This window comes from Streptopelia decaocto (assembly GCF_964273445.1).
Source record: "Streptopelia decaocto genome assembly, chromosome: 6".
NCBI lineage: Eukaryota > Metazoa > Chordata > Aves > Columbiformes > Columbidae > Streptopelia > Streptopelia decaocto.
This window is the reverse complement of record NC_138660.1, coordinates 16,169,053-16,195,320: the sequence shown is the minus strand read 5'-3', so window position 1 is coordinate 16,195,320 and position 26,268 is coordinate 16,169,053. Positions and strand designations below refer to the sequence as shown.

At 38.5% G+C, this 26,268-nt stretch overlaps 1 protein-coding gene across 1 annotated transcript; it reads left to right on the top strand.

The window, feature by feature from the left end:
• The first annotated feature begins 811 nt into the window (after positions 1-811).
• On the top strand, positions 812-25,471 carry ATP1B3 (ATPase Na+/K+ transporting subunit beta 3). The gene is made up of 7 exons (XM_082057025.1): positions 812-1,187; positions 8,456-8,584; positions 12,653-12,760; positions 14,313-14,500; positions 15,237-15,287; positions 20,989-21,075; positions 24,341-25,471. The coding sequence occupies exons 1-7, from the start codon at positions 1,079-1,081 to the stop codon at positions 24,509-24,511; spliced, it is 843 nt and encodes a 280-aa protein (XP_081913151.1). The 5' UTR covers positions 812-1,078; the 3' UTR covers positions 24,512-25,471.
• Positions 25,472-26,268: the final 797 nt, after the last annotated feature.

Genomic DNA, 26,268 nt, shown 5'->3' with positions numbered 1-26,268 from the left:
TGTTCCGCTGCTGTCAGATGAGAGATGGAGAATGCTTTTTTTTTGTGCTATTCTTACTTTGACCTTTAAGAGCGTGGTAGCAAACGAGTTTTTGAGTCTTGTGCTCAAAGAAGTCGCAGTGTCAATACACCTTCTATCGCATTTTTACACGTTGTGTGTTCGTTTACCAAGGGTTTCAGGATGGTGGCACAATTAAAGGAAGTTCTGCGATGGGAATTACGCTTGTTAACCTTTCCCTATTCTGGCATTTTTTAACACCGTTGTGCTTCAGCAACGTCTCCTGCAGAGCAGCGTGTCTGCCCCCACACAGGCACGGTCAGGTACCGGTTCAATCCTGTATACAACGGCGTCACCAATAACCGATTGCGGGGCCGGGAAGGGAAAAAGCGGCAGCGCTTTAGCACGGGCAGGCTGCCCAGCGGAGCCCCCGGGCTGGGCGGCGGCGCCCCGGGCTCTCCGGGGCGGCTGCGGCGAGACCCCGGGCGGAGCTGTCCGCGTGCCGGCGGAAGGCAGCGGGGCGGGGGGGCCGCAGGTGCCATTTAGGGCGCGATCCGCAGCGCGGCACGTCTCCCTCTCCAGAGATGGCCATGTCTCGCCGCCGCCGGCCGTAGCCGCGCGCTGCCGGCCCGAAGCGGCCCCGAACCGCGGGCGGGGCGCCACAGCCGCCCGCACCTCCGCCCCGTCCCCCCCCGCCCCGCGGAGTGAGTGAGACCGGCGGCTCCCGCAGCCCCCGCGCGCCCCCGGCCCCAACCGCCGCCGCACGCGGACCCGGCGCGGACGCGAGGCAGCGCCTCGTGCCAGCGCGCAGCCGGGGCGCGGGCCGCCAGGGGGCGGGCGCGCGGCGGACAGGGATTGGCTGGCGAGGGCGGAACGGTGTCGCGGCGAGTCCCGCCTCGCGGCGGGGAGGGCCGGTCCTGTGCGGCTGGGCCGGTCCTGGGAGGCTGCGCCCCCGCCCGCTCTCCCGCCGGGCGCCGCGGCGGCAGTTACTTAGCGGTTGGGAGCGGGCGCTCGCTGCGGCTTTCTCTGCCTGCGAGGCTCTGTCGCCGGGGTGCGCGACGCAGCCGCTTCTCGCCTCGCCATGTCCAAGGAAGCGAAGAAGCCCTTCCGCCAGAGCATGGCCGAGTGGCGGCAGTTCGTCTACAACCCCAACAGCGGAGAGTTCCTGGGGCGCACGGCTAAGAGCTGGGGTAAGGGCTGCCGGGGGAGGCGGGGGCCGCCCCGGGCCGCCGGCGAAGGCGAGGGGCGGCGGGGGGCGAGACCGAGCGCGGGCCGGGCGGCAGCGGGAGGGCCCCCGCGGAGATGCGGGGCGGGATGCGGGGGCCGCCCTGGGCAGGTGAGGCGGCTCGCGAGAACGCGGCGCACGCGCCTCGGTAACCGTTACGACCGCCGCCCGCCGGTCTAAAAATAGCTCCGGCCGTGACAGCGGGGGGGAGGGAGGGCGGGGGCGCCTCCCGTAGCAGGTGGGGGTCGGGGGAAGAAGGGGAGTTTCTGCGAGCGCGTCCCGAGCTGACTCACCCTCCCGCCTCAGTACGCAAATGCAGCAAATTGGGCCCACAGGCTCCTCCTCCGCCTGGTCGGCGGGGGGGCGGCGGGGGGACTCCGGGGGCCGCCTCGGTGCGGCTGTGACGGGCTTCCGCCGTGGAGGTGTGGGGCCGGCTCCCGCCCCGCGCTTATCGCTCCCGGGCGATGGCAGCCTGCGTGCGTATCGGTGCATCCATCCCTCACCGCCCCCCGCGCTCCAGCACGGCAGGAAATCGAGAATGAATGAGCGCGAATCGCCTTTGTACTTCCAAACGGTAGCTGCGGATCAGAGGCGGAAAGCAAAAACCAGCCAACCAAACCAACCAAAAAACCCCCAGGCAAAACCTAAAGCCAGCCAAAAAGTTCATGAGCACCAATTCCAGATAGTCTACAAAAGAATGATTGTTGCGTATCATTGAACGTCATCATGCTAAATTTGCTCCAACACAGGGCTTTTGGATCTTTTATGATGCTTTTAAATGAAGGTTCTCCAGTGGAGCTTGTGAAGGCAGTGTTTGTTTTCCTACTTTCAGGTAGTCTTCCCATTGCTTTCCTCTGAGCTGGAAAGCATGTTATCCTAATCTTGTTGCTTCCAATAAAAATATTTGGATTTTTTGAGTATGTTTTCTCATATTAAACAGTTGTATAAATGCTTAATATTAGGATGTTTCATCAGTCCTCATGGGACATATTTACTGACTTAAGAAAATGCAGCGTCTCCTCCCAAAACTTGGATGTAGTTGGGATATTTAACAGTTGTGCTTACAAAACCAACAAGAATCTCAGCGTGGTGTAAAGGGACAGGCCAATATATCCTTGGCCTTGACACAATCTCAATGAATACTAATGTTGAAATAGTGAGGAGGAGCCTGGAGCAGACTGTGCATGGGCTGTGCTTTCTTTGCCGTGCCAGTGTCTCCTGTCTGTCAAGAGAGGGCCCTAGCTCTGACTTGAGTTCTCCATTCAGATGGAAATAAGAGCTTGTGAGCTACTCTGCCAGTTGAATAGCAAGGGAGAGGAAATTTCCACTATGCTGTTGTCTAGTGATCTTTCTGTACAAGCAGGTTTCCTGAAGTGCGTGGGCTGGATGAACGGGTGTGTGGATTGCAGGAGTCTGACGGGGTCACCAGTCTGACAAGTGCAAAGACTGTGGGCACTATTAGAAATAGCTTGTAACTTTTTAAAGAAAGTGAAGTTGAAACAGTGCTCTCTGTTTAAACTTACCGTATTAGGATAAGTTGCAGTGTTACTAGTCTGTGCTAGTCCAAGGCCAATAGATAACACTTGAGATTGATATGACTTAGTTAGCAATCGAGTTTCTACAGCCAGCTCCCTTGACAAAATAAGTTTTTCCATATTGAGAAAGTATGCATAGGCTTAGATAGCAGTTTGAATAATTTTACTTCATTAATAAAGGGGTTTTAAAGTCGTTCAGGTGATTGGTATGTGGTTAGTGCTATATACCTTTTCCTTAGCTTGGACGTTAAGAGGTGACTGTTCAGCAACACTATACATTGTCAATTTATTTTTTCATCGGTATTTATTTGTCCTGGCATTTTGTTATTAACTTATTGTGCTTTTTAAATTTAATTACATATATTAAGTAAATTATAGTCTTTGGCTGTTTTGGGGGGTGGTGTGTGCTTTCAGTGTGGTTTTTGTTTTTTAATTTCAGAACACTGATTGCATGGCTCTGTTCGCACAGAAGAATATGCAGGGTTTGGTCTCACTTCTGCCCCTGCGGTACTGATGAGGGCTTAGAGCAGGCTCACTGACTGTTGCAACTTGCTTGTTGTCGGTCTCTCCTCTGAAAGGCAAGGTACGAGAAGAGAGCTCTGGTTGCCAGCAGTGTGGTGTCTCCAGGGGCAGTGTGATAAGAATTCAGTTGGCTCTGATTCTTCTGTGCATATTTCTCTTGTCTCAAGACAGCTTCCACACAGAAATAAGAAAGAATCAGTAAAGAAACTGTTAAATAATTATTCACAGTATGTGCATGTTTTGCCCTGTCTGGGGCAGTTCTGGTGGCTTATGTAAATTGTAACTGCAAGGCAGGGATTCTCTGTGAGTCTGAGTGCTATAGCATTGGAGTACTCATCCTTATTTGCTATTTCTACACCAGGATTTGTAAAAAGATCAAACACAAGCAGCTCCTGTACTAATTTGTCATGTACAGGGGAATGTTCCCTGTTATAGCTTGATGAAGTGTTGCCTTTTACAGTTTGGCAAAAACCCTCTACCGAGTCTCCTCTTGCTGTAAAAAATGAGAGATTTCTACTTTACTTTTGCAGACTTGAGGGATAACTCAATATGAATCGTTCAAAAAAAAAACCCCAAACCAAAACCTTTACGGTTTTAGTTATCTGGCATAATCATTTGTTGTATTAAACAGGCAGAAGATACTGGAAAAAACTGTTGATGATTGGAGTTGATGGTGTTCTCAGCAGCAAGGTGTGGGGAGTGCTAATAGTCCTCGCAAAGGTGATGGGGAAGGAGGATGGGCCCTGGGGTTCCACACAGGGTGTACTCAGTAGGGCAAAGGAAGGAGAGCTTGGCAGACTGCCATGTGGGGCCTTCCTTTAAGTACAAGGGAGACCAGCATCTGTCTCTGTAATGGCAGGGTGCTGTGCCTGCCTAGAAATATAGCAAGAACTGAGTCAGATCATCGGGAAAGTATGGTAATGGGATGTTCACTATACACTCGGATGTGTGCATCATCTTACAGTACAGACAGTAATCTCTTTTTACACAAAGTTACAGCAAAATAATTTGTGCAAAAAAAATAGGCAATATACTGCCTAGCAGCACTTCATTTATGGTCACACTAGATGTCATGTCAAGCCTATTTAAGCCTTTCTGTAAAGCTAGTTTTGTCAAGGTGTTCAACGTAGAGGTGGCATTGTCTTGAAGTAGATGGAAATTCAGACCTACTGAATATTCTTTTGAAAGCTTAGCTGTATCCTTCAGTCCAACAAACCTTAAAGATGGCATTTCATTTTCATTGTTGCAGGTATAATAGTTACTTCCATGTCTATTTTGAGAGTGTTTATATTGATACCTGTGTATTACATATAGGTAGAACTGCCAACCCAGTTTATGCCAGATTGGCATGCTTTTTATCACTTCTGCCATGGAAAGTTTGGAAAGCTTTTATTCGTCGTGGAAATGATGGCCACGTATGTGATATTTTGCATTCACCAGAGTCAGAAATTCTAATTTACATAGTGGAGAAGTGTTTTGATTCATGCAAATGAACTCAAATTAACGATGGCACCAACATGTTCCTTCAGAAGTAGCATTTTTTGCTTATCAAAGTGGTTAGGATATGAAGGGGGTTTGGTACTGCAGTGACCTGAATTTAAACAAACAAAACCAAAACAACAAACAAAGAAAAATAAACAATAAAAGCAAACAGACAAAAAATCCAAAACAACCAGCTAGGAAAACCGTAATGCAGAATTTTGGTTTTGACATTTTTCCTTGTGTGACACCTTTTGGTGTCAGACTGAGAGGCTCAAAGGGTTTAGTGTAGCAAGATGTTCTGCAACGGTTGAATTCAGTTGCGTGTTAGGCGTGGTAGCTGTACTTTCCTTGGATTAAATGTGGAGAATAGCTTTCCACTGTTACTTGGGTACATCTTGTTTCCTGACAAGAAATCCAGCGTTATGTGAAGTTATTTTGGCAGAGCTTCTTGACAGGTTATGGCTTGTTCACTGCAATTAGCTTAGGATAATTAATACTAATAGACTCACAAAGAACAGCTTACGCAGTTTGGGGCCGTTGGATCTTGCAGTGAGCGTTTTTGTTGTTTGTTTTTCCCTCGTTTTCATGTGGCAAAGTAGCACAAATGGGACAATTTAGTCGAGTGGTCAGTGTTCTGCAGTGTATGTACAAACTGTATTAAAATAAAGATTAAAAATAACTGTGTATGTGTGTGTGCAAGCTTTGCTGGACTCAGCGAGGTTAGTGGTGTTTCAGGGCTGTGCATAGAAAGTCTGTCCAGCCTTGTTACTGCCGCAGCCCTGCTGGGTATGATGTTGCTGGGAGGGGACTGTTGACACTGCAGTCTTCACCATTGAGTCGATGACTGTGTTTTAGACATTGGGGTCCCTCTCATTTTCCCTGGTATGGGCACTCCCTCTGGGCATGAGGGCTCCTCAGGGACTGCCTAGACATTGCAGTTCTGCCCCGCTGCAGCTCTTGGCAGGGGAGCGGGACCCCAGCAGCCCCCTGCCCCTCTCAGTAGAGAGGCTGTGTGGGTGGGTAGATACCATGGCCTCGGCTGAGGGGCAGGGTAGGAGAGCTGCAGCAGGCATGGCTCAGCTCTTCAGGGGGCTTCTAAATGGGGCCAAGACCAGGAGTGCAGATGTTGCAGTGGTATTGGCCCAAAGCGGTACTACGCTTAGGGTTATGTCTGCTTAGACATGCACCACCATGGTGCTGTTATGCCCATCAGTAATAAACAAGTGGACAGGGATTTTATATATTTTTATATATATATACACACACATATATATATAATTTTTTTTTTTTAACTTGGTGAAGTTAGTCATAATCTTTCGGAAATGAAAATACAGATGTATTCTGAAATAGCTCAATGGAAAAGTTTTGCCCAACTTTTCTTGCTTTTATGCTAATTACCACAGAAGGTACTTGTCTTAAATGCCAAACTTTTTTTCTGTTCTATTGGAACTGATTGATTAATGTCTTGGTCTCGGTGGAAAGTGTACTTTTTAGCCAGATTGATGAAAGTGTGTTCAGTAGTTGATTACTTGTAGGGATCAAAATAAGAACTGACCAAAGGTTTTGCAACGGAGCTTTTTTTGTTTGGTCGGGTTTCTGATACTCAAAATACGTTGGGTATTAATCAAAAGATAACTGCTCTGTTTTGGATCCAGTTAAAGCAATTGTAAGCTTATAGGTAAAGCAAATTGCTGGGTGCCAAATACAGATGCAACTTCCATAATAGCTTTTGTTGATTAAGATTTCCACTATTTGTTTTTATATGCCCTTTTCAGCTTCTAGATAGCCTTAGAAATAGTTCATAACAGGTGTCTAGCTGTCTTGTTCACTAAGCTTGTTCATGCATTCACGTACTTTGCTGCTTAACTTCTAAACACTGTGTTGTATCTTACATCTCAGTGTTTCCCAAATGTATTTTAAGTAGCTGATCACTTTCAGATTATTGCAGATTGGTAAGTAAATTTCTCAATGTGTAAAATTGAAAACTAAAATCAACCCAAAATTCAGTAGCATTCAGCTGATTGCTGCAGAAAACTTACAGTAAAGATAATTTGGGAACCACATCATTATTTTAATAGAGGTACACTGAATTCTTTCAGGAGAAGCAATACAGGTGCTTACATCTTTAGCAGTCACAGAGTACTGGGGGTGTCAGTACACTAGAAAATATTTCAGTGCAAAATGCAAGCATAGTGGCTGGGACAGGAGCCAGGGATTAGGCTTTCTTCTGTCATCTTCCAGTGGACAGCAGTCATCACTGGGGTTCAGTCATTTTTGCTTTTCATTTTTCCTTTTCTGTGGAAGGGTTAAAAATACTGTGCATTATTCTCTCATATAACCAAGTGTCAGTGGTAGAATGTTGCATAATGGTTTTGATGTGCTTTTCTTGACTTGAGTTATATCTCTTTGACTTCCTGATAGCAGCCTTGTAGCTAGAATATTTGATAAAAATTGGATTTGCATAATTGTTTGCTTATGGTTTTGAATTAGAAAGGTTTTGAAGATGGTTGTCTGTGCAAGCATCTGAATTCCTCCCTATTTGTATAGCTCTCATTCTTTTTGACAATGTATATGCATGTGTCCTTAAGTCTCAGCTGCTCAAAGTTCACACACTGCAGCTGATCTGAGTCCCTATCATCTCTAGTGTGAGATTTTCAACTTTGGCCTGTCTGTTACCTTTTCTTTCCAGTAAATGACTGATCTCTGTATCTGGAGTGCATGTCTGTGTATGCATAATGAAAAGGGGGGAGACCAGGGGAAAATTAAAAACACTTAATCACAGTAAGTTTTCAAGCTATTTTCTTAAGTAGTGTTCTCACTCAGCAATCTGTTGCAGCAAAGTGATGGAGAGGTCCAGTGTTGTCACAGGCTGTTTCCTCAGGTCTGGAGGAGCTCTTCCTTAAGGAACTGGCAAGTTGAAGCCGGTAACATCTGTGTAATTGGTGAATTCCAGGAATGTTGCTGGGTCCCAGGGATAGGCTAGTAAAGCGGATGGTTGTGTTAGGCAAAGACTTTTGATATGTCTGAATAGAAGGCTTGGTTTGTTTTCAAAAATATGCAGCAGAAGCATTTTCACCTTGAGAAGTCTCTTGTAACAAGATGTACATGTGAATGAATGCTCTGTGTGGAGTTTGCTCAAATGTCAACTATGTTATTAAAGCACCAATTGCTTTCTACCTGTTCTGCATCCAGTGTAGTAATTTTATCTTTCCATTCAGTTCTTTTATCTTCCCTGTGACCTCTTCCTTTCCGTAGACAAAACTGTAACATCCTTAAACAAGTTAAGCTATTTTTTTTCTAATGGACTACTTAGTCATCTTTGTCAGCTTTCCTGTGTAGCCTAAACAGTGTTTTTTAATGCTTTTCTCTCAAAAATAGAGATGCCAAAATACCCTGTAAATTTTAAGAGCCAGAAAGTATGAAGAAAATGTTTTTCCATGCATTATTTTGGACTCGATGATCCTTGTGGGTCCCTTCCAACTCAGGACATTCTATGATTTTATGATTATTCTGTATTGTGCAGTATGTATGTGTGCTAAAGGCATATCGATTTATAACTACAATTAGGAATGGCAAGGGATTAGGTTTGGAGACCACAAGCAAAGATCGTATTGCTTATTTCCCATTTTGATTTTCAAGATGAGTAATTGAATTAGCTGAAATCAAAATAGTAATTTTAGCTTTTTCTTTACAGGTTTGATCCTCCTATTCTATCTGGTATTTTATGGCTTCCTAGCAGCACTCTTCACATTCACAATGTGGGTTATGCTTCAGACACTGAGCAGTGATATACCAAAATATCGTGACCGGATTTCTAGTCCAGGTAACAGTGTATTTATTTTTTCATAAATCTCTGTTGGGTTTAACAGCAAAGTTTCGTTTGAGAGTTTGTTTGAAGTATGAACTGCATATGGAAAACTGATTATTATTCAATTACTTACAGGTTTCAAAGGTGAAACTTGATGTGAGGCATGTTACATACATTTATAGCATAAATTCAGTCAGTAGCTTTTTGTGTGTATATGCTAACTTCTGCTGCTTTTTCTCTAAGCTCTTTTTAGTTGAATTTGTCATGTACATAGACAGCAATTTTACCTGCACACCCACACAGCGTGCTGTTGTAGAAGTGGGATTGTAGTTTAATAAAATTACTTTAAAGATACTACAAACCAGTTCTCTTGGAAGGCCACCCGTGCTTGGTATTTGATACTTGGAAGACAGTACAGGAAGGCTGTATTACGAGGGTGATCTGTTCAAGAGCAGGTCTATGACATAAAGGTGTTTCCAGAGTTTTCGTTATAGTATTAGATAGCTTTCAATTGACATGGAATGTCTGTGGGTTCCAGAGGTTGTTGTCATATTACATATGGATCCACTGAAGAGAGAAGGTCCCATTTTATGATGACACTAAGTCCATGTAACATGTAGCTGCCACTGAAAGTGCTTTCTGGCACTACTGCTTCCTTTGTGTACTTGCCCATGCAGTCCCACTGTTGACTGCTTCAAGGAGTTATATGTGACAGAAGAAGAAACCTGCATAAATAAAAACAAATAATAAAATGATTGTATTTTTTTTTCCTCTTTTTTTTTTTTTTTTAGATTTGTTGAAATATATAACAAAAATCTGACATTGTACTTTCTTATATCTCAATATTGGAAAAAAATGAAGAATTTTCACTCTGAAAGATTTAGGATGCTTCTGCATACTTTAGCTACACCAAAGAGATTAGTGTTTTCTAGTTACTGTTTCTGGAGAATGTGCAAGGCTTTGATTTGTATATGCAACTTAGATGGCCACACAAAAATTTGGTATCTCAAATTTTATAATAACTTGGCTTATGGACCAAGTTTATGTTTAAAACACAACAAAATTAAATGGCTATGCAATATTAAAATGTTGATGGAAGTTAGATGCCATAACTTTTAAAAATACTTTTTCCTTTTTTTGATCTCCAAACTCTTTAAATTAACCAGCATCTTTCGGCTGCATCAACACTTAAGATAATACAGTAATCTAGTTATCTTTGTGTCAGCAAGTTGCAATTGGGCCAACATGATAAATCCTCTGGATTCTGAAAATAATTTGTTTTGACATAGTGTTCAGGCCTTCTCTGACAGGTGTCCTCTTCGTATAAGGGATTCTTAAGGATTTATGCTGTTTTTTCAAGTTAAGAATGGGTTGAATGCTGGAAATAATAATAATAAATACTTGCTTAGTTTAAAAAAAAAAATAAGGTGGCTTAGTTGACTGTTTCTCCCCATTTCCTTTGTGGTGGTCAGAACCTTGGTAGTGGATGGAGCTGTGAGTAGCTGAGACTTAATACTTGACTTCAGTGACATTTTTTTCTCTTGTGCCGCTTGCAGTTTAGGGTATTAATTTTCCTTTGGTTTGAAATAAGTCATAAGGGATATTTGTTTAAAAAAGTAGGTATGCCACAATTAGTATTTAATTTAAGAACTTAGAGCATTTCTGACTTAATATTTTAAGAACAATATGTTTAATTATTCATACATGTAAGTTAATAAAGTTGCTTATTTCTGTTTTAATGTTTCTCTTTAACTCTGTCGTTTTTCACTTGCAGTGAAACATGTCATGTTCCTGGCTGTAAAACTTTAAATTATAAAAAAAAAAATCTACACACAAAACCTGGATGGCGTAGGTCAAAGGTTTTATTCTTGTGTTAAACATACTTGGAACTTTCATAGTTGATTTATTTTATAATTAATATTTGACTTGCATTGTACACTGAGATACAATGATGTCAATCAAATCCAGATGATTTAAACCCCTCTTTAAAAAAAATCCCTCTTGGAATTAGAGTATAATGTGATCTCTGTTACAATCCTAGGTGTGATCTTATGTTGAAGTTTCTAATTCTGTTGCTGTAGAAGAGCCCACGTCCTGAATCTCTTACAGTCTATGCATCAGTCCTTCAAAGAGCTTTTTTCTGTAGAATTTACACCGTAGTCTCTAGGCAGATGGTGATCCACTGGAACTGGAGCAGTCCCTTCCTCTTAGGATATTTTTGAAGTTTCCCTGAAGCAATAAATCTCTTCAAATTATTGTTTCATACATTGATGACTAGTTTAGTTACTTTGTCATATTACTTTGAAAAACAGCATCTACGTCCTTCATTTATGGTATAATTCTATAGATAATAACAATCTCTTCTGCCCCAAAATTCCTGTGTAAAACCCCTTTCAGCCCCATTACTAATTGTCTTGTATTTTGTTGAATCCCAGTTCAGTGTGGAGACCAGAAGATGACTAATGGTGCAAAGTAATTTGCAGCCAAAAGTGGTATTTGTAGTTTTATATGGACTCTCAGTCATTAAGGCGTTTAGTTGGGGCTTGCCTGGAAAGAATTTAACTGCTGCTAATGCACAAAGAATTTATGATTTATTTGGAAACCTACAAAAAGGTAGAGTAAAAAAAGCATTAAATTATATCTCTAGTATATACCTTTATTATTTCCCAATTTGAAACGTTTGTAATAACTTCTGCCTTCAGATGAAAAGCTTGGTCATCTATAGGTGAATCTTTAGTAGACCTGAGCTCCTTAACTGCACTTCATGTATGCTTTCCTGAAGCTTACTGTGATTGATTAACTACAGGATCTATTAAGAATCCAACATTATGACAATTTATCTGACTTTAGCTGCCCACTGTAGTCTTATCTTCATAAATTTTTATTTTGTATAAGGAAGGCCTGATTTTATTTTTTAATTTTGGGAGATGAATCTTGTTTTCTGCCTTCAGTTTTATTCATTTGGGAATCTAGTTTTAATTGGTTTTGCCAGACAATAGGAAGCTACATGGTATCATCCTGGGCTGATACAATTATTAACAGTTGCCACTGTAGTTGCATCTTCTCCTCTTATGCCAAATTTGATGTTGATCAAACCATTTTAACATTGTAATTTAGAAGAAAACTAATCTGATTTTTAAAAAGGTGTTTGTTATTGTTTTCTTTTTTTTTTTCTTTCAAGGAACTGCAATGTCAGTTCTCAGCTGTACTTGAAGAGACAGATGCATAGACACTCATCTGTGAATCACAACTGCAGGCTTTTTATCTGGTCTAATTATTTAAATTAAATAAGAGTTATTTTAAGGTACTGTGAATAAAGCAATCAATCATACACCTTTTTCTGAACAGATTTAATTTCTTCTACTGTATCTGGTGATGTAGTGCTATTTCATCTGCTGCTGAAGCTGTGATGAGTAATAGTAGCATTAGCTGTCTGTGTTAGTGGCAGCTCCTGGTGGTACAAGGCTGTGTGTATTACAGCCAAAGTACCCTTTGCTTTTGTCTGTTAAAAACAAATCCCTAAGATGCAACTCTGTACCTTTCTTTACCCATATCCGGGGAAGAAGGACAGTTGACCTCTATCAAGGGCCTGAATTCCATCTCAGTATCAGTCTTTTTCATCCTTCAACACAAAGATTAATACAATCATAGCTTCACTCTATACTGCCTGAAGTTTTGAAGCACAGCTCTAACTAGAGGTTTTCTGGGTATGGTTTCTGGTATTTTTTCAATTATTTTTTTTAAGTTTAATTTGCTGAATATGGAAAGTGGAAAGTAAATCAGTAAAGTACTTTCATTGAAAGTGATTAGGTTGCTGATTTTGCTATTCTTAATCGGTTTGGTTTGGTTTGTGAACTGCAATTGTATGTTGGATTAAATTCAAGTATTAATTCATGTCATGTTGATTTTGATAACTGATTTCAAACACAAACTGCCTTCCAGTACTGTAGAATATAGAGGTAACATAGATGTTTCTTTACAGATAGGTATTTTCCAATTTATGGATATGTTTTTTGACTAGGTTAGAGTGGTGTAGGGAAGAGAAGTTTGTTTAGATCTTTACTTGCACTTTTTCCCTTTAAGGACTTATGATATCACCAAAGCCAGACACTGCACTGGAATTTTACTTCAACAAGAGTGATGCCCAGTCTTATGCAGAATATGTTTCTACACTTAGAAAATTTCTTGAATGTAAGTAAGTTACTTAAAACTGCCCAAGTAATTCAGGAGTCAATGCTGAGTGCATTAGTTTCCTTCTTTGCTTGTAGTTACCAATTGCTAATGAAAACTGATGCAAGTTCAGGCTTGCTCTAGACATGTGTGTTATTGAAGTATATACTTTACAGAAAAAGGTAAGTATCAATACCTGTATTGGGCAGGGAGCCTGAGTATGAGGAATGGTGGAGTACATAATGGAGAGTTTTGGGTCCCAGTCCAATGTTTTGGTGAAACGGTTGTTGAAATGCTACAAGATGTAGAAATTACATATGCCAAAATAATTCAGTGTAAAATTACATAGGTCATGTATTTGGAGGCAAAGTTTATCAAGACTTAACTGATCAGGCTTCATCTAAATGACTTGGTAACTCAACGAGAATTCTTTGGTCTTAAGAACTTCAGCATTTTCCTGTTCAAAAAATGAGGCACACAAACATTAAATTAATTGCAGCTTATTAATTTTCACCGTGATACACAGTAGTTAGGGACAGAAATATTAAAACACTGAATTTAGACCATGGAGTAAAGGTAACACAGGACAAGACTGAAGGATGGCAAAATCACTGGTTTAAGTCATAAATTATTTTATATATGTGCCTGTATGTATACTTAATCTAGAAATACAGATGTCAATTTAAAATATTAGTAAGTTTAACTCCTCAAAAGTTGTAAGTCAGAATTGAGGACGTGCTGTAAAATCTCAGCTGTGTGCTTGAGTTGCTTTGTTAGCTACACAAGCTGTACTTGATTTTGTCTGGATTCGTAGCTTTGGTGCCTACTAGAAGTTTCTATGAGTAGGCTTTTCTTTAAGAGCTCTGCCCGGGGTTCCTGGGCGGAATGCTGCATTTCATGATTACCCACCTCTCCTGCAGTTCAGTGGGTTTTGGTCTCTGGCATTGAGGATGAACTTTAATTAATTACCCTTTTTCCATTTTCCTTTGTTTATACTTAGCTGAGGGCTTGGCATAAGGGAGAGGAACAAAACCACAAGACATGTTAAATAGAAATAGATTATCTGTGTACTTGAGAAACACAAGAAAGTGAGAAACAACTTGTAATGTTAGTGTAATACCAGTTATACTGCCTGATGCAAATGTAGAGGCAATTTAATACTAGTCATTGAAATTCTTAGAAGTTTTCCTGTGTGTTCATAAAAAAACATATGCAAAGGGAAAACTGGTTTAGTTTCCAAGTAATAACTTTGACGGTTTATATTTTAACACATTATTAATTTAGAATACATAATTAGTTTATGTACAGATATTAATGTAGTTGTGGTTATTGATAGAATTTGAAAAGCAGGGCAATATTAATTATTTTTTAATACTCTTTATTCTTCCGTTCAGGTACAGTGCCACTTTGAAAAAGTGGTTAAGGTGGATATGAGAGAAATACTGGTCTGAGAATAGTCCTTTGAGAAAACTCCTAGACAAGTTAACAACTGTAAATTAGACATAGGCTTCTGCAGTTTTTGACTGCTTGAATGCTTTATACCATTGATTTACAAGCTATTTGTGTTTCATAGCATACGACGATTCAAAGCAATCCCAGAACATAAACTGTACACCAGGAAGGATTTTTGATCAGAATGATGTTGCTGTTAAAAAGGCATGTCGTTTTAACCTCTCTGAGCTTGGACAATGCTCTGGAAAGGAAGATAAGACCTTTGGATACTCTAAAGGAACTCCCTGCGTGCTTGTGAAAATGAACAGAGTATGTGCTTATTTATTTTTTTAATTCTTAGTATAAGTGCTCCCAGCTACCACTTTATGAAAAATGACTGTAGAAAAGGACTGAAATACATGTTCAGTTTCCTTCTCAAGACATTTGCATTTCTGGAATAGTGTAATTAACCAAAATGTCTAGCAATTCACGTGGTTCAGAGGGTAAAATGAAGTGAGCTTTTTGAGCATTCTAATGCTTACAAAAATTGGCTTTGATACTTGCATCAGAATATCTGAAAACCCTGTTTTAAGGAGTACGGTGCTCTTTGGTTTTGCTTACTATTCTGTGTAACAGATTCTAAAACACTGTGCAGGTGAAGTGTGTTTTATTTCATGTGTGCCTTCCAGAAGTGTAATTAGAATGTCATGCATTCAGTAATTCTGTGTAAGGTGATGAAAGCTTTACAGAATGAACAAGTATTTGATTTCTCAGTGATGTTATACATTACTTGAACTGCAAACTGGTTTGAGCCATTAATGTTACATGCTGAATGTAAAATAAGAAAATAGTCTGTTCTGTGGCCACTGTAACTATTTGAGCTTTGACTTAACAATGCTTTAAATATTAGTCCTAGTGTAAAATGGTTTCATATAAAAATGACACTATATAGATTTGCTCCCTATATGAGCTCTGTCTTATTTAAGTGGGGGAAAAGTTCAAATTCAGTGTGTAATAATGGAAGAGGGAAGAAAGCCTATAAATATTTTAACTTTCTCTCCTTCAGATAATTGGATTAAAGCCTGAAGGAGAACCACATATACAGTGTGCATCTAAGGTCAGTTCTGAATGTAAGAAATAAGTGTGTAGTTAATTTGCCTTGTGAATAGGATGAAAAGTGAAGTAATATACTGTATCAGAGCATTTATTTCACTCTCTTCCTTTCTTGTTAGACTTTTTACTTTTTTTTTTCTTGTTTTCATCTACTTTTTGTCTACTTTAGTTTTAGTGTATTTAGTTTTTCAGTATACTTATAATTTTTTATTGCTGTTGTTCTTTCATCTTGTGATGTATTTGAGCTACCTGACTTGCTTTAGACTCAAGGAAAATGCATACGTGTAATTTATGGTCATGTTTATTTATTTATTGAGTTATGTTTTATTTTCCCATTTCATAACCTATTTTTTTTTTTTTCTTCATGCTGCAACTGCACCTTAGACAATTTTATAAATGATGGGTAAGACACAGTGTGGAAACTAACGTTACTGTGCAAGTAAAAATTGCCTTCAAATCAAGTATAAACTATGTATAATAAGAGCTAATCTATGCATATTTGTTGTGTACTGGTGCATTTAGACAGAGTGTTTTATGGCAACTGTAACAATTACTTTGACCTTTGCATATTTTTCCTAGACTGCTTGGGGAGCAGTGGAAGCCTTGATAAATTAGTTGCTTAAGCAAGGGATGGAGTCATGGCTTTTAGTTTGAGGTGACTGATAAAAATGTAGGCTGGAAAATTTCAGTGATTAACAAGACGAATACTGTAAGAGATCCTGCCTTCATCCTAGGTACCTGTGGTAGGCATAAATTTTAATACTTGATTTTTTTTGAGTCTTTGAAAGCTTTGCTCTCCCCATGACAGTCTGTTGCAAGTAAGGGTGATACCTTCTCTTACTTGAGACTCATTTCTTTGTGTCCATGCTTAAAAAAATGTTGTTCTGTTGGAGAAATTATTTATTTCTTTAGAATAAAGCAATTAAGTTCCTTCTGCTTTTCCTAGGACTCTTTCTTCTTTGACTTCTCTAGTTTATCATTTTTTATAATGTGGTGTCCCAAACTGGACAGAAGTTTGCCTCTAGCTGCAGGTTGTTAATGACAGATTTTTTTCCCTCTGTCATCACATTAGAAGTAGTAATGTCTCTCTAAGTGAATTTGCCATTTGTCTTTATTTTAATAATTTTACTGCTTAGATCTTTCTTTTGGCTATTTCCCAGTGTGTATTTTTATATATGATTTCTTGAGGTTCAGAGCTTTCAATTTCTTATTGTTCTTTTTGGCTCCCCCTCTCTGGTTTTTCATGATCATTTTAAGGGGATCAAGTTCTCTGAAGTGTTGAATCACTGCTGGCTTGATGCCATCAGTGAATGAGCTTACTCATTATTGAAAACACTGAATAGGGTCCAGTACAGTCATCTTCATTTCTACCTGAAATGCCTTGTGAGGTGTTGAGAACTAATGTTCAAGTGATTTATAAAATACTGATGGTAGTCCTATTTTATGATGATTGTATTTCTTCAGCTTTTTTGTGTGGATGCTTTATGAGAGTGGTAAAAGCTATACTAGGCAAATCACAGACGATGCTTTTTCTTGTCCTCTTAGGTAATTTTTGCTAGAAAAAGAATGTTTGATAACAACTTGGTTGACCATGGTGGGATTTTTTGCTATTTTTTTTACCCTTTGAGATACTTAAATTGTATTGTATGTTATAGTATGTATTTTCTTGCATCCTCTTTAAGTACAAAGTACTGCTTTTTACCATATCCAGTTAGAATTTGTCTGATCTGCACAAGTGTGGTGTTTTTAAATGTTAAGATGATTAATCTTATTAGTTTTTCAGTGATTTTCAGGGAAAATATTCAGGCTTTGCCACTTTGAATGCATCTTTTTGTGTCTTAAGTTAGCCTATTCTTGCCCTAGCTCATACTGATTTACCTGTTTAGGAAAGCTTAAGTATTGGTAACAGTTAATTCTTTGCTGTTGACAACAAAGCAGCAGCAGCAACCATTTTCATTTTCTCCTTTTGTCTATGCTTTGTTTTTACAGAACTTCTTCTTTCTGTTATGCCCCTTGTTTATTGAAACTCATACTTTCAAGGATTTTGCTGTTCTTTGTGTCAGCTTATGAGGCCTTGTCTCCAATTCCATTTTTATTTCTTCGACTCGTCAGGATACATCTGCTCTGTAATGGTCTCTTCCTCTTCTGTAGTGGATAAGGTGAATGCTTACCTGGAAATAATATCTTGTGACTCTCCTTAATCTTTTTGATGCAAGGATGTGAATTGTGACCCTCTTGTGTGCACACTGGAAAGGTGCAGAAGGATAGCCAGTAGGCTTCTGTGCATTTTGCAGACAAATTTATCGTCTGCCACCATATCAGAATGTTCCCTAAATACTAGCTCATAACAGAAGTTGAAGTGTAGTGGTCATTTGTACTTCTCTATTACTTCTCTTATTCAGGGCGTTTACCTAGTCTTTAACTGGTATGTTCTGTTGGCGTGGGGTTTTCTTGTTTGTTTTTTCTTCTTTGTTGCTATCAGCAATTGCGGATTGAAAGAATTCAGGGTGTACTGCAAACTTGAATCCAGGTGACACGCATTTCTGAAGATAAACCCTGTGCTGGATATTAGCTTCATAGAATATATGAGCATATTTGTGTAGTTCATAGCACGAATGCAACTCGCTAGTAATTTTAACTTTTATAAGAGGAATGTTTCATCTTTGTCACTCAGATGCTAGTTTTGCTTAAAAAGTGATATAAATGAACAGAGCAGAAATCCTCTCGTGTTCACTTCATTATAGAGCAGACCTTTTTTAGTCCTGTAGATTTGCTGTCTACCAATTTTTCTTTCCCCTTCGTCTGTGTTTTAAATATTTCTTGGTTCTTGATAGTTAGAATTTTACATATATTGAGAGCAATTTGGATGAATGTCTGCCTGGACTTAACACAATCTGACTTTTAAATAGATGATTTTTATTTTTTTTTTTTAAATTGAGAGGACAAGTCTCTCAAATACAAAATAAGTTTAATAGCTTCTGTCTGTGCGTTCTGCCAGTCTTTGCCACCTGGAACGTCATTTAAGTTTTTCACTTGGAAATTTATATTCTTCAAGTGTTCTACTGTGAGGTGATTCTTCTTTATTCTCCCTGCACATGTTCTATGGGCTTTGTTTTAAATAGAAAAATTTTAGATAGATATATGATTTTGAAGTCAGCACCCTTAATAGTTGGGAGTGCTTTCCCCTTTGTCCCCACATGGTGGTAACTGTCATCACTGAAATTTCTGTAGATTAGGGAAGTGTTTGCAGTGTCAGACACTAGTTACAGCTGGTTCTTCCTTGTGCACCCTGGAGGAACTGACCTGTCTTGAGGATCTTGACAAAGAGAAACAAGCCAAAAAAGGTTTGCATTTCCAATAAATCTGAAGATCAACATTTCAGGTATTTATTTGGGGCTGAGGGTGCACAATTTCATGTGCTCTGGAACATCTTCCAGCAGTATTCTTTCAAGTTAAAACTGCCGTTACTAAAAACTGTAGATGTAGATTTGATGTGTGATATTTTTTAAAATTTTTTTTAGCTACAGAAAAGACAAATAGCCTTAATTCCAAAATACTTGTATTTCTGCTGTTTAGTGACCATCTTGACTTTTTATTAGGTATTGCCTTCTAGTTTACAAGGATGAAGAATGGCTGTATTAATGACAGTACGTGCCTTGCTATTGTCAACATACTCAGCATCTGAGTTACCTCACTTTTTGTGGCAGAAGTCTGAGAAGTTTTACAGTTTCTACTAATGGATACTACTCTTTATCTTGTGCAAGGATACCATTTCTTCTTTTCAAATGGTTACAGCCAGTCTTGCCCAAGTTCTTTTCTTGGGTCTTTGTACACTGTGTTAACATCTGCAAAATTACTCTTTCTGAGACACGGTCTTAATGAAGACCCAGCAAGTGAGGTGGAAGGCTGTCTGTCCAGCTAAGTGGTTTGATTTTTAGATTTGCTGACCACCTGCAAATCTTTGTGGAAAAAGTGACACTCACAGGCTGATTCTTGAAGCTCTTCAGAAAGTGCGGTTTGTTTAGGTGTAGCTTGTTTTAAAAAGATGTGTAGGGATGTTAATTAGGATTAATTAATTATGAAAGAAAACCCCAAACCCTGCAGCAGTTGCATGACACAGGCAGTTGCATGTCCTAGAATCTCTCTGCTGTTGCATTGATAGCCTAATGCATATATATTTATAACTGCATGCATGACTTGTGTTTAGCTGCTCCAGAAAGCTCTGCTCCTATTTATCTTTCCTATGTTATTCTGTATTCTGTTTTTTTTTAACCATTATTTCAGAAATATATTTGAAATATGAGTATTTTCAGCTGCATGAGCTTTAAATAAAACAAAGAATAATGGTGAAAAGCAACACATTTCTACTTAGTAATTAAATTTACTAGCTCAAGTTCCAAAATACTTAATAAACATAATTGAAAAACTGCAATAATTTAGAGGAACAAGAATGTGGCCATTCCTAAACAACATATTGTATGTTCTTTTGAGGGGGTGAGGAGAAGGTATTCTTGAGCTGTGGTTTATCTTTTACTATGTTTTGATCTTTGTGTTCCATTTTTGCTTAGTTCTATTACTGCAGTTGTCTTCTGAACTTTGTAGTGTATCTTTTTCAAATTGCAGCTGTTGTCTATGTTAGTATAGAAAAAACAACAAAAGCTACTAATAAACTTTGACCTTGTGAATTACACCAAACCAACAGTGATGTTCTGAAGATACATTTACCATTTCAGGGGGAGTGTTTTAGTGACATTTTCCTTTAGCATGGTGGTATGTTTACCTTGTAGAAAATTACACTAGATGTGGGCATTTTTTTCTGTTTTGAATTTGTGGTAATTTTCCATACTTTGAGATATACAGTCCTGAGGAATATTGTATATAGGGAGATGTGTCTGTGTATCGCTATGCTGACAGCCTGTGTCTGGGACAACTCAATCTTATATACGTATTTTGTATATCTTACAGATTGGGTGCCTCCTTAGTCAGAATTCTGGCAGCAACTTTGTAGGTAGCTGCTTCTTATTACAAGATTTGGGATTAAATGGCTAGGGAGTATAAGTCTAGTGATATGGCATGCATATGTATATTGTTCCTCTAAGGTGGGATGGCACACAGAAACTCTAGTAACATCACCATTTTAAACTTGGGTTTCCCTTTAGGTAGCCTGTATTCCAAGGCTAGCTGAACAAATGTTGTGAACAGTACACTGTTGCAGGCAGGGGCTATAGTTCCTAGTTGTATTGTTCTGAATTTGAGAGGCTTAAAAACCTGGCTTTAAACAGAAATTCAGCTTTAACTTAAATGAAGATGTGCTGTTACTTCACCAACTATACAGGTTTGCTTGTGGATACATGGGATTTTAGCTTATACAGAAGAGACTTTTTGGTTGTTGTTAAATTATTCATTGCAATGAGTATCCTTTTCCCCCCTCTCCTTTGACTCGTAAGGGAAATGTGAAGCCAAGCTGTCTTGACTTGATTACTAATTTAAATACTGTTGGTAATAATCTTTACTGTAGCAGATGTATGTAGCATGTAACTGTTTGTCAAAAATAAATCTGGTTTGGAAGGTGTTCTATAAGTTTGTAACTCAGTTGCCTTTTTTTAGGGATCTTGCACTTTATCGTTGGGTTACAATTCTAATTTTGTATTCATTTTTATCAAGCAGGTGTTAACTTTTAATTTTGTTGCTATCTCCAATCACAGGAAGAAGGCAGGGTTGAGATAAATTATTTTCCTCCTGAAGGCTTGATTGACTTAATGTACTTTCCATACTATGGGAAAAGCTTGCATGTAAGTATGCTTTAATGATGGTCTTCATTTTGAAAATGATTTGTTTCTGTTTACACTTCCTAATATCAGATTGATTTTGAAGTTTGAACTTTGTAATGAAGTACTCATGAGGAGTATTACACTGCAGAAATTTCACCGTGCTTGATGAGATTAGAGATGTGCTTTACTAGACACAAGGAAATAAACTGGGCATTGTCATAGTGAAGAGGAGGCTGTATGCTAGCAGTATTAAGGGCACCTGCTGCTTTTGGTTGCTGATATCTTTTCGGAATCTTTTGGAATGCAGGGAAAGGGAGGAAAAGTAAACTGGTTCTTTGGATTACAATACAGTTTGTAATAGTTAATCATTGGGGTTTATGTATAGTTTAATTCATGATGGTGTTGTTGATTATATTCCTTTGTGACTCTATGGCCATGTTATCTATTTGTTCTGTTTTATGAAGAAGCACTTCAAGGTATTATAACAGATAGATATAGGGGTTTTTACTTTTTTTTCTTATGTTTGTTTTTCTTTTTGTGTGCCATCTATCCTCATTGTATTCTAACATAAGTGTTCTTCAATTAGGTAACACTTAAGTGTTGTTTTTTTTAAAAAAAAGCTCATTACTTTGTGGACACAGAATATGTAAAATTAAGACTCAAATCTATTTTCAAACTTGAATTTAGTTATTTTTTTTCTTGCATCAACTAGTGATAACTACACAGGGAAAATCTCTACCTTCTGTCAAATATAAAATTACATTGCCTCTTATTGACCAAGTTATTTAGTCTAATAAACATCTTCACTATTCACCATTGAAGAGAGAAGTACTTTTTAAACATGTACATCTATTAGATCTATAGTGTACCACAGTGGTGGCTTGTAATTTCCCCAGAGTGATTTTTGTACTAAATTATTTGTTTCTCAGTTATTTTTCCATACTTACTTGCAGCAGTTCACATAACCTTTTTTTATCCTTTCAAGGCTTTTACTAACGAGGAAGGAGTTTGTTGTTCTTCAACATTTGCTTTCATGTTTCCTATGGGTAGTTTTGTGTTTTCCATTTTGTTGCAGACTTTTTGAATTGGTAAACCATCCATTTTCTTAGACATAAAAGATTAGAGAAAGGCTCAACCTGTGCCTCCAACAGGCAGAGTCAGTACATACTCTATCCCCTTCTTGGAATGAAAGAATGGGGAAAGAGAGCACTGCTTCCCTAAGAAATGCAGGGTACAGCATCAGCAGACCTGGAGACATCAGGAGGTAGTTTGTACCAAAGATGGGATGAAGAACTTTCCTGACAGATTTCCTGTCTTGCTGCTGTACTGACAGAAGATTATGAAAGGAGAGTAACATAATCAGGCAAAACTCAGTGCTATTCCTTGCTTGACTTAGGTGGTTAAGGAAAAACTTCACTTTTTTAGATTTTGGTTCAATGTCCTTTCATGTTCACTTTGCCATGTGGAATAGGGGCTGTGGATTGAAGGATTCTTGCTTATGTGATGCTCAATTCTCATAACATTAGCATAATGTGAAAAAGAAGAGCCTGTGGAGAGAGTTCTGAGAGACTGATGTATTTGACCAGTTCTCAAGAGACTAGATTGATTTCTTGGCTGTACAACAGAATTTTTGTATTAAATCAGTGTGGAATTGTTTCATTACTTTATTCTAAAAAGGAGTTAAGAGGACTCAACTAATCTTGCTGCTCTTGTGCCAAGATAGGAGCCATAAATGTACTTACATCTACAGTTCGGTAACCAGAATGGTTATTTGCTTGTTGCTGCTCAGTACAATGCACCCAGCTCTCTTAACTTAGGGAATGTTACCTTTTTAGATCATCTGTAATGCTTAATGAGGACGCTGATTATCTTCTCCCCTCCTCTCATATATTATATTGAGAAAAAGTCCATGTGTCTTCAAAGACAGAAATTTGTTTACCTATTTGGAAAATGATGGCGATGAGATGACTTCTCGGAGGAAACACGAGATTTTTATTTCTGATTTTTAGAAAACTCAGTACCTCAAATGTGGTAGCACCCTAGCAACTGGAGAATTTTGAGGGTGACTGACCTAGCTGCATTCACCCCTCCTGGTTTGAAGTTTATAGGTGCACAGGAGGATTTCTAATCTAGTAGAATTGCCATCTAAGGAAAGTAGTTACTTCAGTCTAGTTCTTAGCAGTACTTTACATTAAAGATTTTAGCACATCAGCTTTCATGCCATTATTCTTTGTAAATGAGACTTTAAGTATTCTGTATTGCTTGCTTTGGCAGAGAAGTAGAGAACATAGCCTAAAAATAACAGAATTGTATTAAGGAGTCTCTTAGTGAGAAAAAAGCATCTAGCCCAAAATTTTGTTCAATTAAAATTTAAGCCTTATACTTACATAATTCTGTTGTTTTCATATTTAGTCTGCTGGCTAATATGAATTTCGACCAAGAAAATAAGTAATTTTGCTTAATTGGCAGTCAGCAGTATTAACCTAAAAACTATAAACAAATTACAGAAATACTTTATGAATATTGAATGAAATGCTGCTTTAGCAGGGTGTAATAAATAAGCTCTTATTTAATTCATAGGCACTGTACAAGAGAATTCAAGTTCCTAATTGAATTTGACTTGAGAAATAATATTGGGTTGACAAAAGCAAAATTGATTTTGCATTCATTCTTAAATTTTAATTTTTGTTACAGGGAATAGAATCAAGACTTGTAATTGTTCCACCAAGTATGATTCACCAGGATACTGTCAGAATGTTCAAGGAAAGGTTTTTGTATAAAGCTATCGTACAGATAATGTATTTTAGAATAGGTTGTTGCTGAACAAGTAAATGGGATAGGTAGAAGGGAAGCTAGTTTACTGGTATTTGTTGAATAATGCTTTTGGCAAAACACCACTTAAATTAGCAGTTCAAAAACAGAACAAAACAAACAGAAGAGACATGGAGTGGATAGGAAAGAAGAATGTAATATCAGAGACTGTTTCAAGTAGAAGTTCCTAGAAAAATTGGACCCAGAAAGGGTTAAAGGGTTAAAGTCATATGCCTCTTGAAGATACTGTGTGTGACTTAATTTATGTTGAATGTATTAATTAAGAAATAGTATGCAGAATGCATACCTGACTGTCTGACTTGGAAAAAAAAATGTTTACCCGAGTCAGATGGGGCTTTGGAAGTTGGGGTTCTTAATTAGCTTTTTTCTTAACTGTTCTGATGGATTAAATGTTAATTTAAATGCTAACTTACTCTGGTATCTCAAACATTTTCCTCATCTTTCTGTTTACTAGGCTCACTATTTACAGCCTCTAGTGGCTGTTCAACTAGCAATTAACTCCAACAGTACCAAAGAAGAAATAGCAATTGAGTGTAAGATCCTGGGCTCACCTAATTTAAAAAATGAAGATGATCGTGACAAGTTTCTGGGACGAATTGCCTTCAAAGTTCAGATGACTGAATAGCAGGAGTAAAACATTCTCCTCAAAGTAAATATTGTGTTGTCTGTTTTGTATCAGCTGGACCTGCCATTCTAGGATATGAGACCACCTTGGAGAATGTTAAGGTGGTTTATGGCGTTCAGGGTAGCATAATAATATGCTTCCAAATCGTATGTTTAAAATCCCTCAAAATAACTGCCTATCCTGCTTCTGCCTGCCCCGTTGGAACAGTGTACAGACTATAGTTATGTCATAGGGACCTGTAAATAGCTGTTTTCAAACACATTATAATGGTGACCTTTGTCCTGCTCTAAAATGTGGTTTTATCCCCCAAGTGAGTGTCTGAAGCTTAATGTGCTGTGCTATGTAAATATTGTATTGATTTAACACTGGTTTAACTGTCATATCTCAATGCTGACACAGTTATAGGTATAAATAATAAATGGTACCTGATTGACATAGTGATTCTTCTGTAAGAGTAAACACCTCCAACGTAAATTGTGTGTATGGGAATGGGTGGGTGGATGGATGGCTGTGTGGAGATGCCTTAAATTGTAGACTGGATGGCATGGGAGAATTCAAATGGATTTTAAGACTTAGTATGGATTTCTGAAAGTAAGTTCTCAACTAGTACTTTCTTGTGCTTGTCACTGTGCAAGTATTGTGTACATGTAATACTTGGTATAGAGTTTGGTATTCTAGCTGAGGAATTGAATCTTTCTTCGTGTTGTTAATTGCTTGCAATATGTGGAGCACAAATAAAATCTAAACAATATTTTAAAACATTTAGTTCAGAAATATCAATATACAACAATTTAAATTGTTTAGGGTTCTGGTAACAGTTGTGTAACTGAGCTGCTTGAAAGAAACAGCCTCACTGTGTGAATAGGCTTTCATTTTCCAATTAAAACATTTCCTGGAGAACCTGTTAAAAAAAATTATAAAGGATTGTCCTGATTAAACATTCCTGTTTAATTTATATAATCTGTTTCGTTGCATCATTTTAACATGCTTCATGTCTTCGTCTGCTCTTTCATCTTCGATATTCTTTGTATTTTCTTATCATCTATGTAGAAAATGGATGTCATCAACTGCTTTATAGAAATATCCTAGTGACTTGGAGTGGATTACTTGCAGTTTAAGTATTTTTATTAATCAGTTGCTAAAATGACTACAAATGACTGGTTTATATATGACTGCTACTCGCATTAAAGCAAGTTGAGCCATTGTATTGGGTTATAACGTCTGCAGTCCCGCTGATATGGGGTTTATATTGCTCTTCCCAAGGATTTTTGTTTGGTTTGGTCTTTTTTTTTTTTTTTTTAGCGCATGGTCCACATTCCGATGCCTTCTTAATATTAAAGACCACAGCAAATCAGCATTTGTGTAAATACCTGTATGTTCTGCTCATTAGGCCTAAATTTGTTAGTTGACATGCTTTTATGCCTAATTCTTACAGTGTTTTTTAATATTTTATTTAAACGAATTAATTGAATGATTACTAAAATTCAAGATCCAGTCTTAATGCCCTTAATGCTTTGAAAATATTTGAGGCCAGTGTAAGGCACATCAGTGCAAAATTTCAACAAGCGTGCAAGCTCACACTGGTGCACAGTTGGAAGAAGCTGCTCCTAATGGGACTTAAACAGTGTGTTGAACCTCATTAAAAATAGGTTTGTACCGATCTGTTACCACTCAGCATGCTTTTTTGTTGTTGTCTACAAAAGAAAAATTGTTGTTCCTTACAATATGCAATGGGTACTTTTGTAATAATAGCATGC

Bases quoted from the DNA above. Each gene is read 5' to 3' on its own strand.
- ATP1B3 (XM_082057025.1), top strand. From the start codon at position 1,079: ATGTCCAAGGAAGCGAAGAAGCCCTTCCGCCAGAGCATGGCCGAGTGG. The intron at 14,501-15,236 runs GTATGTGCTTAT...TCTCTCCTTCAG, and splicing joins TGCTTGTGAAAATGAACAGA to ATAATTGGATTAAAGCCTGA. The intron at 15,288-20,988 runs GTCAGTTCTGAA...CTCCAATCACAG, and splicing joins ATATACAGTGTGCATCTAAG to GAAGAAGGCAGGGTTGAGAT.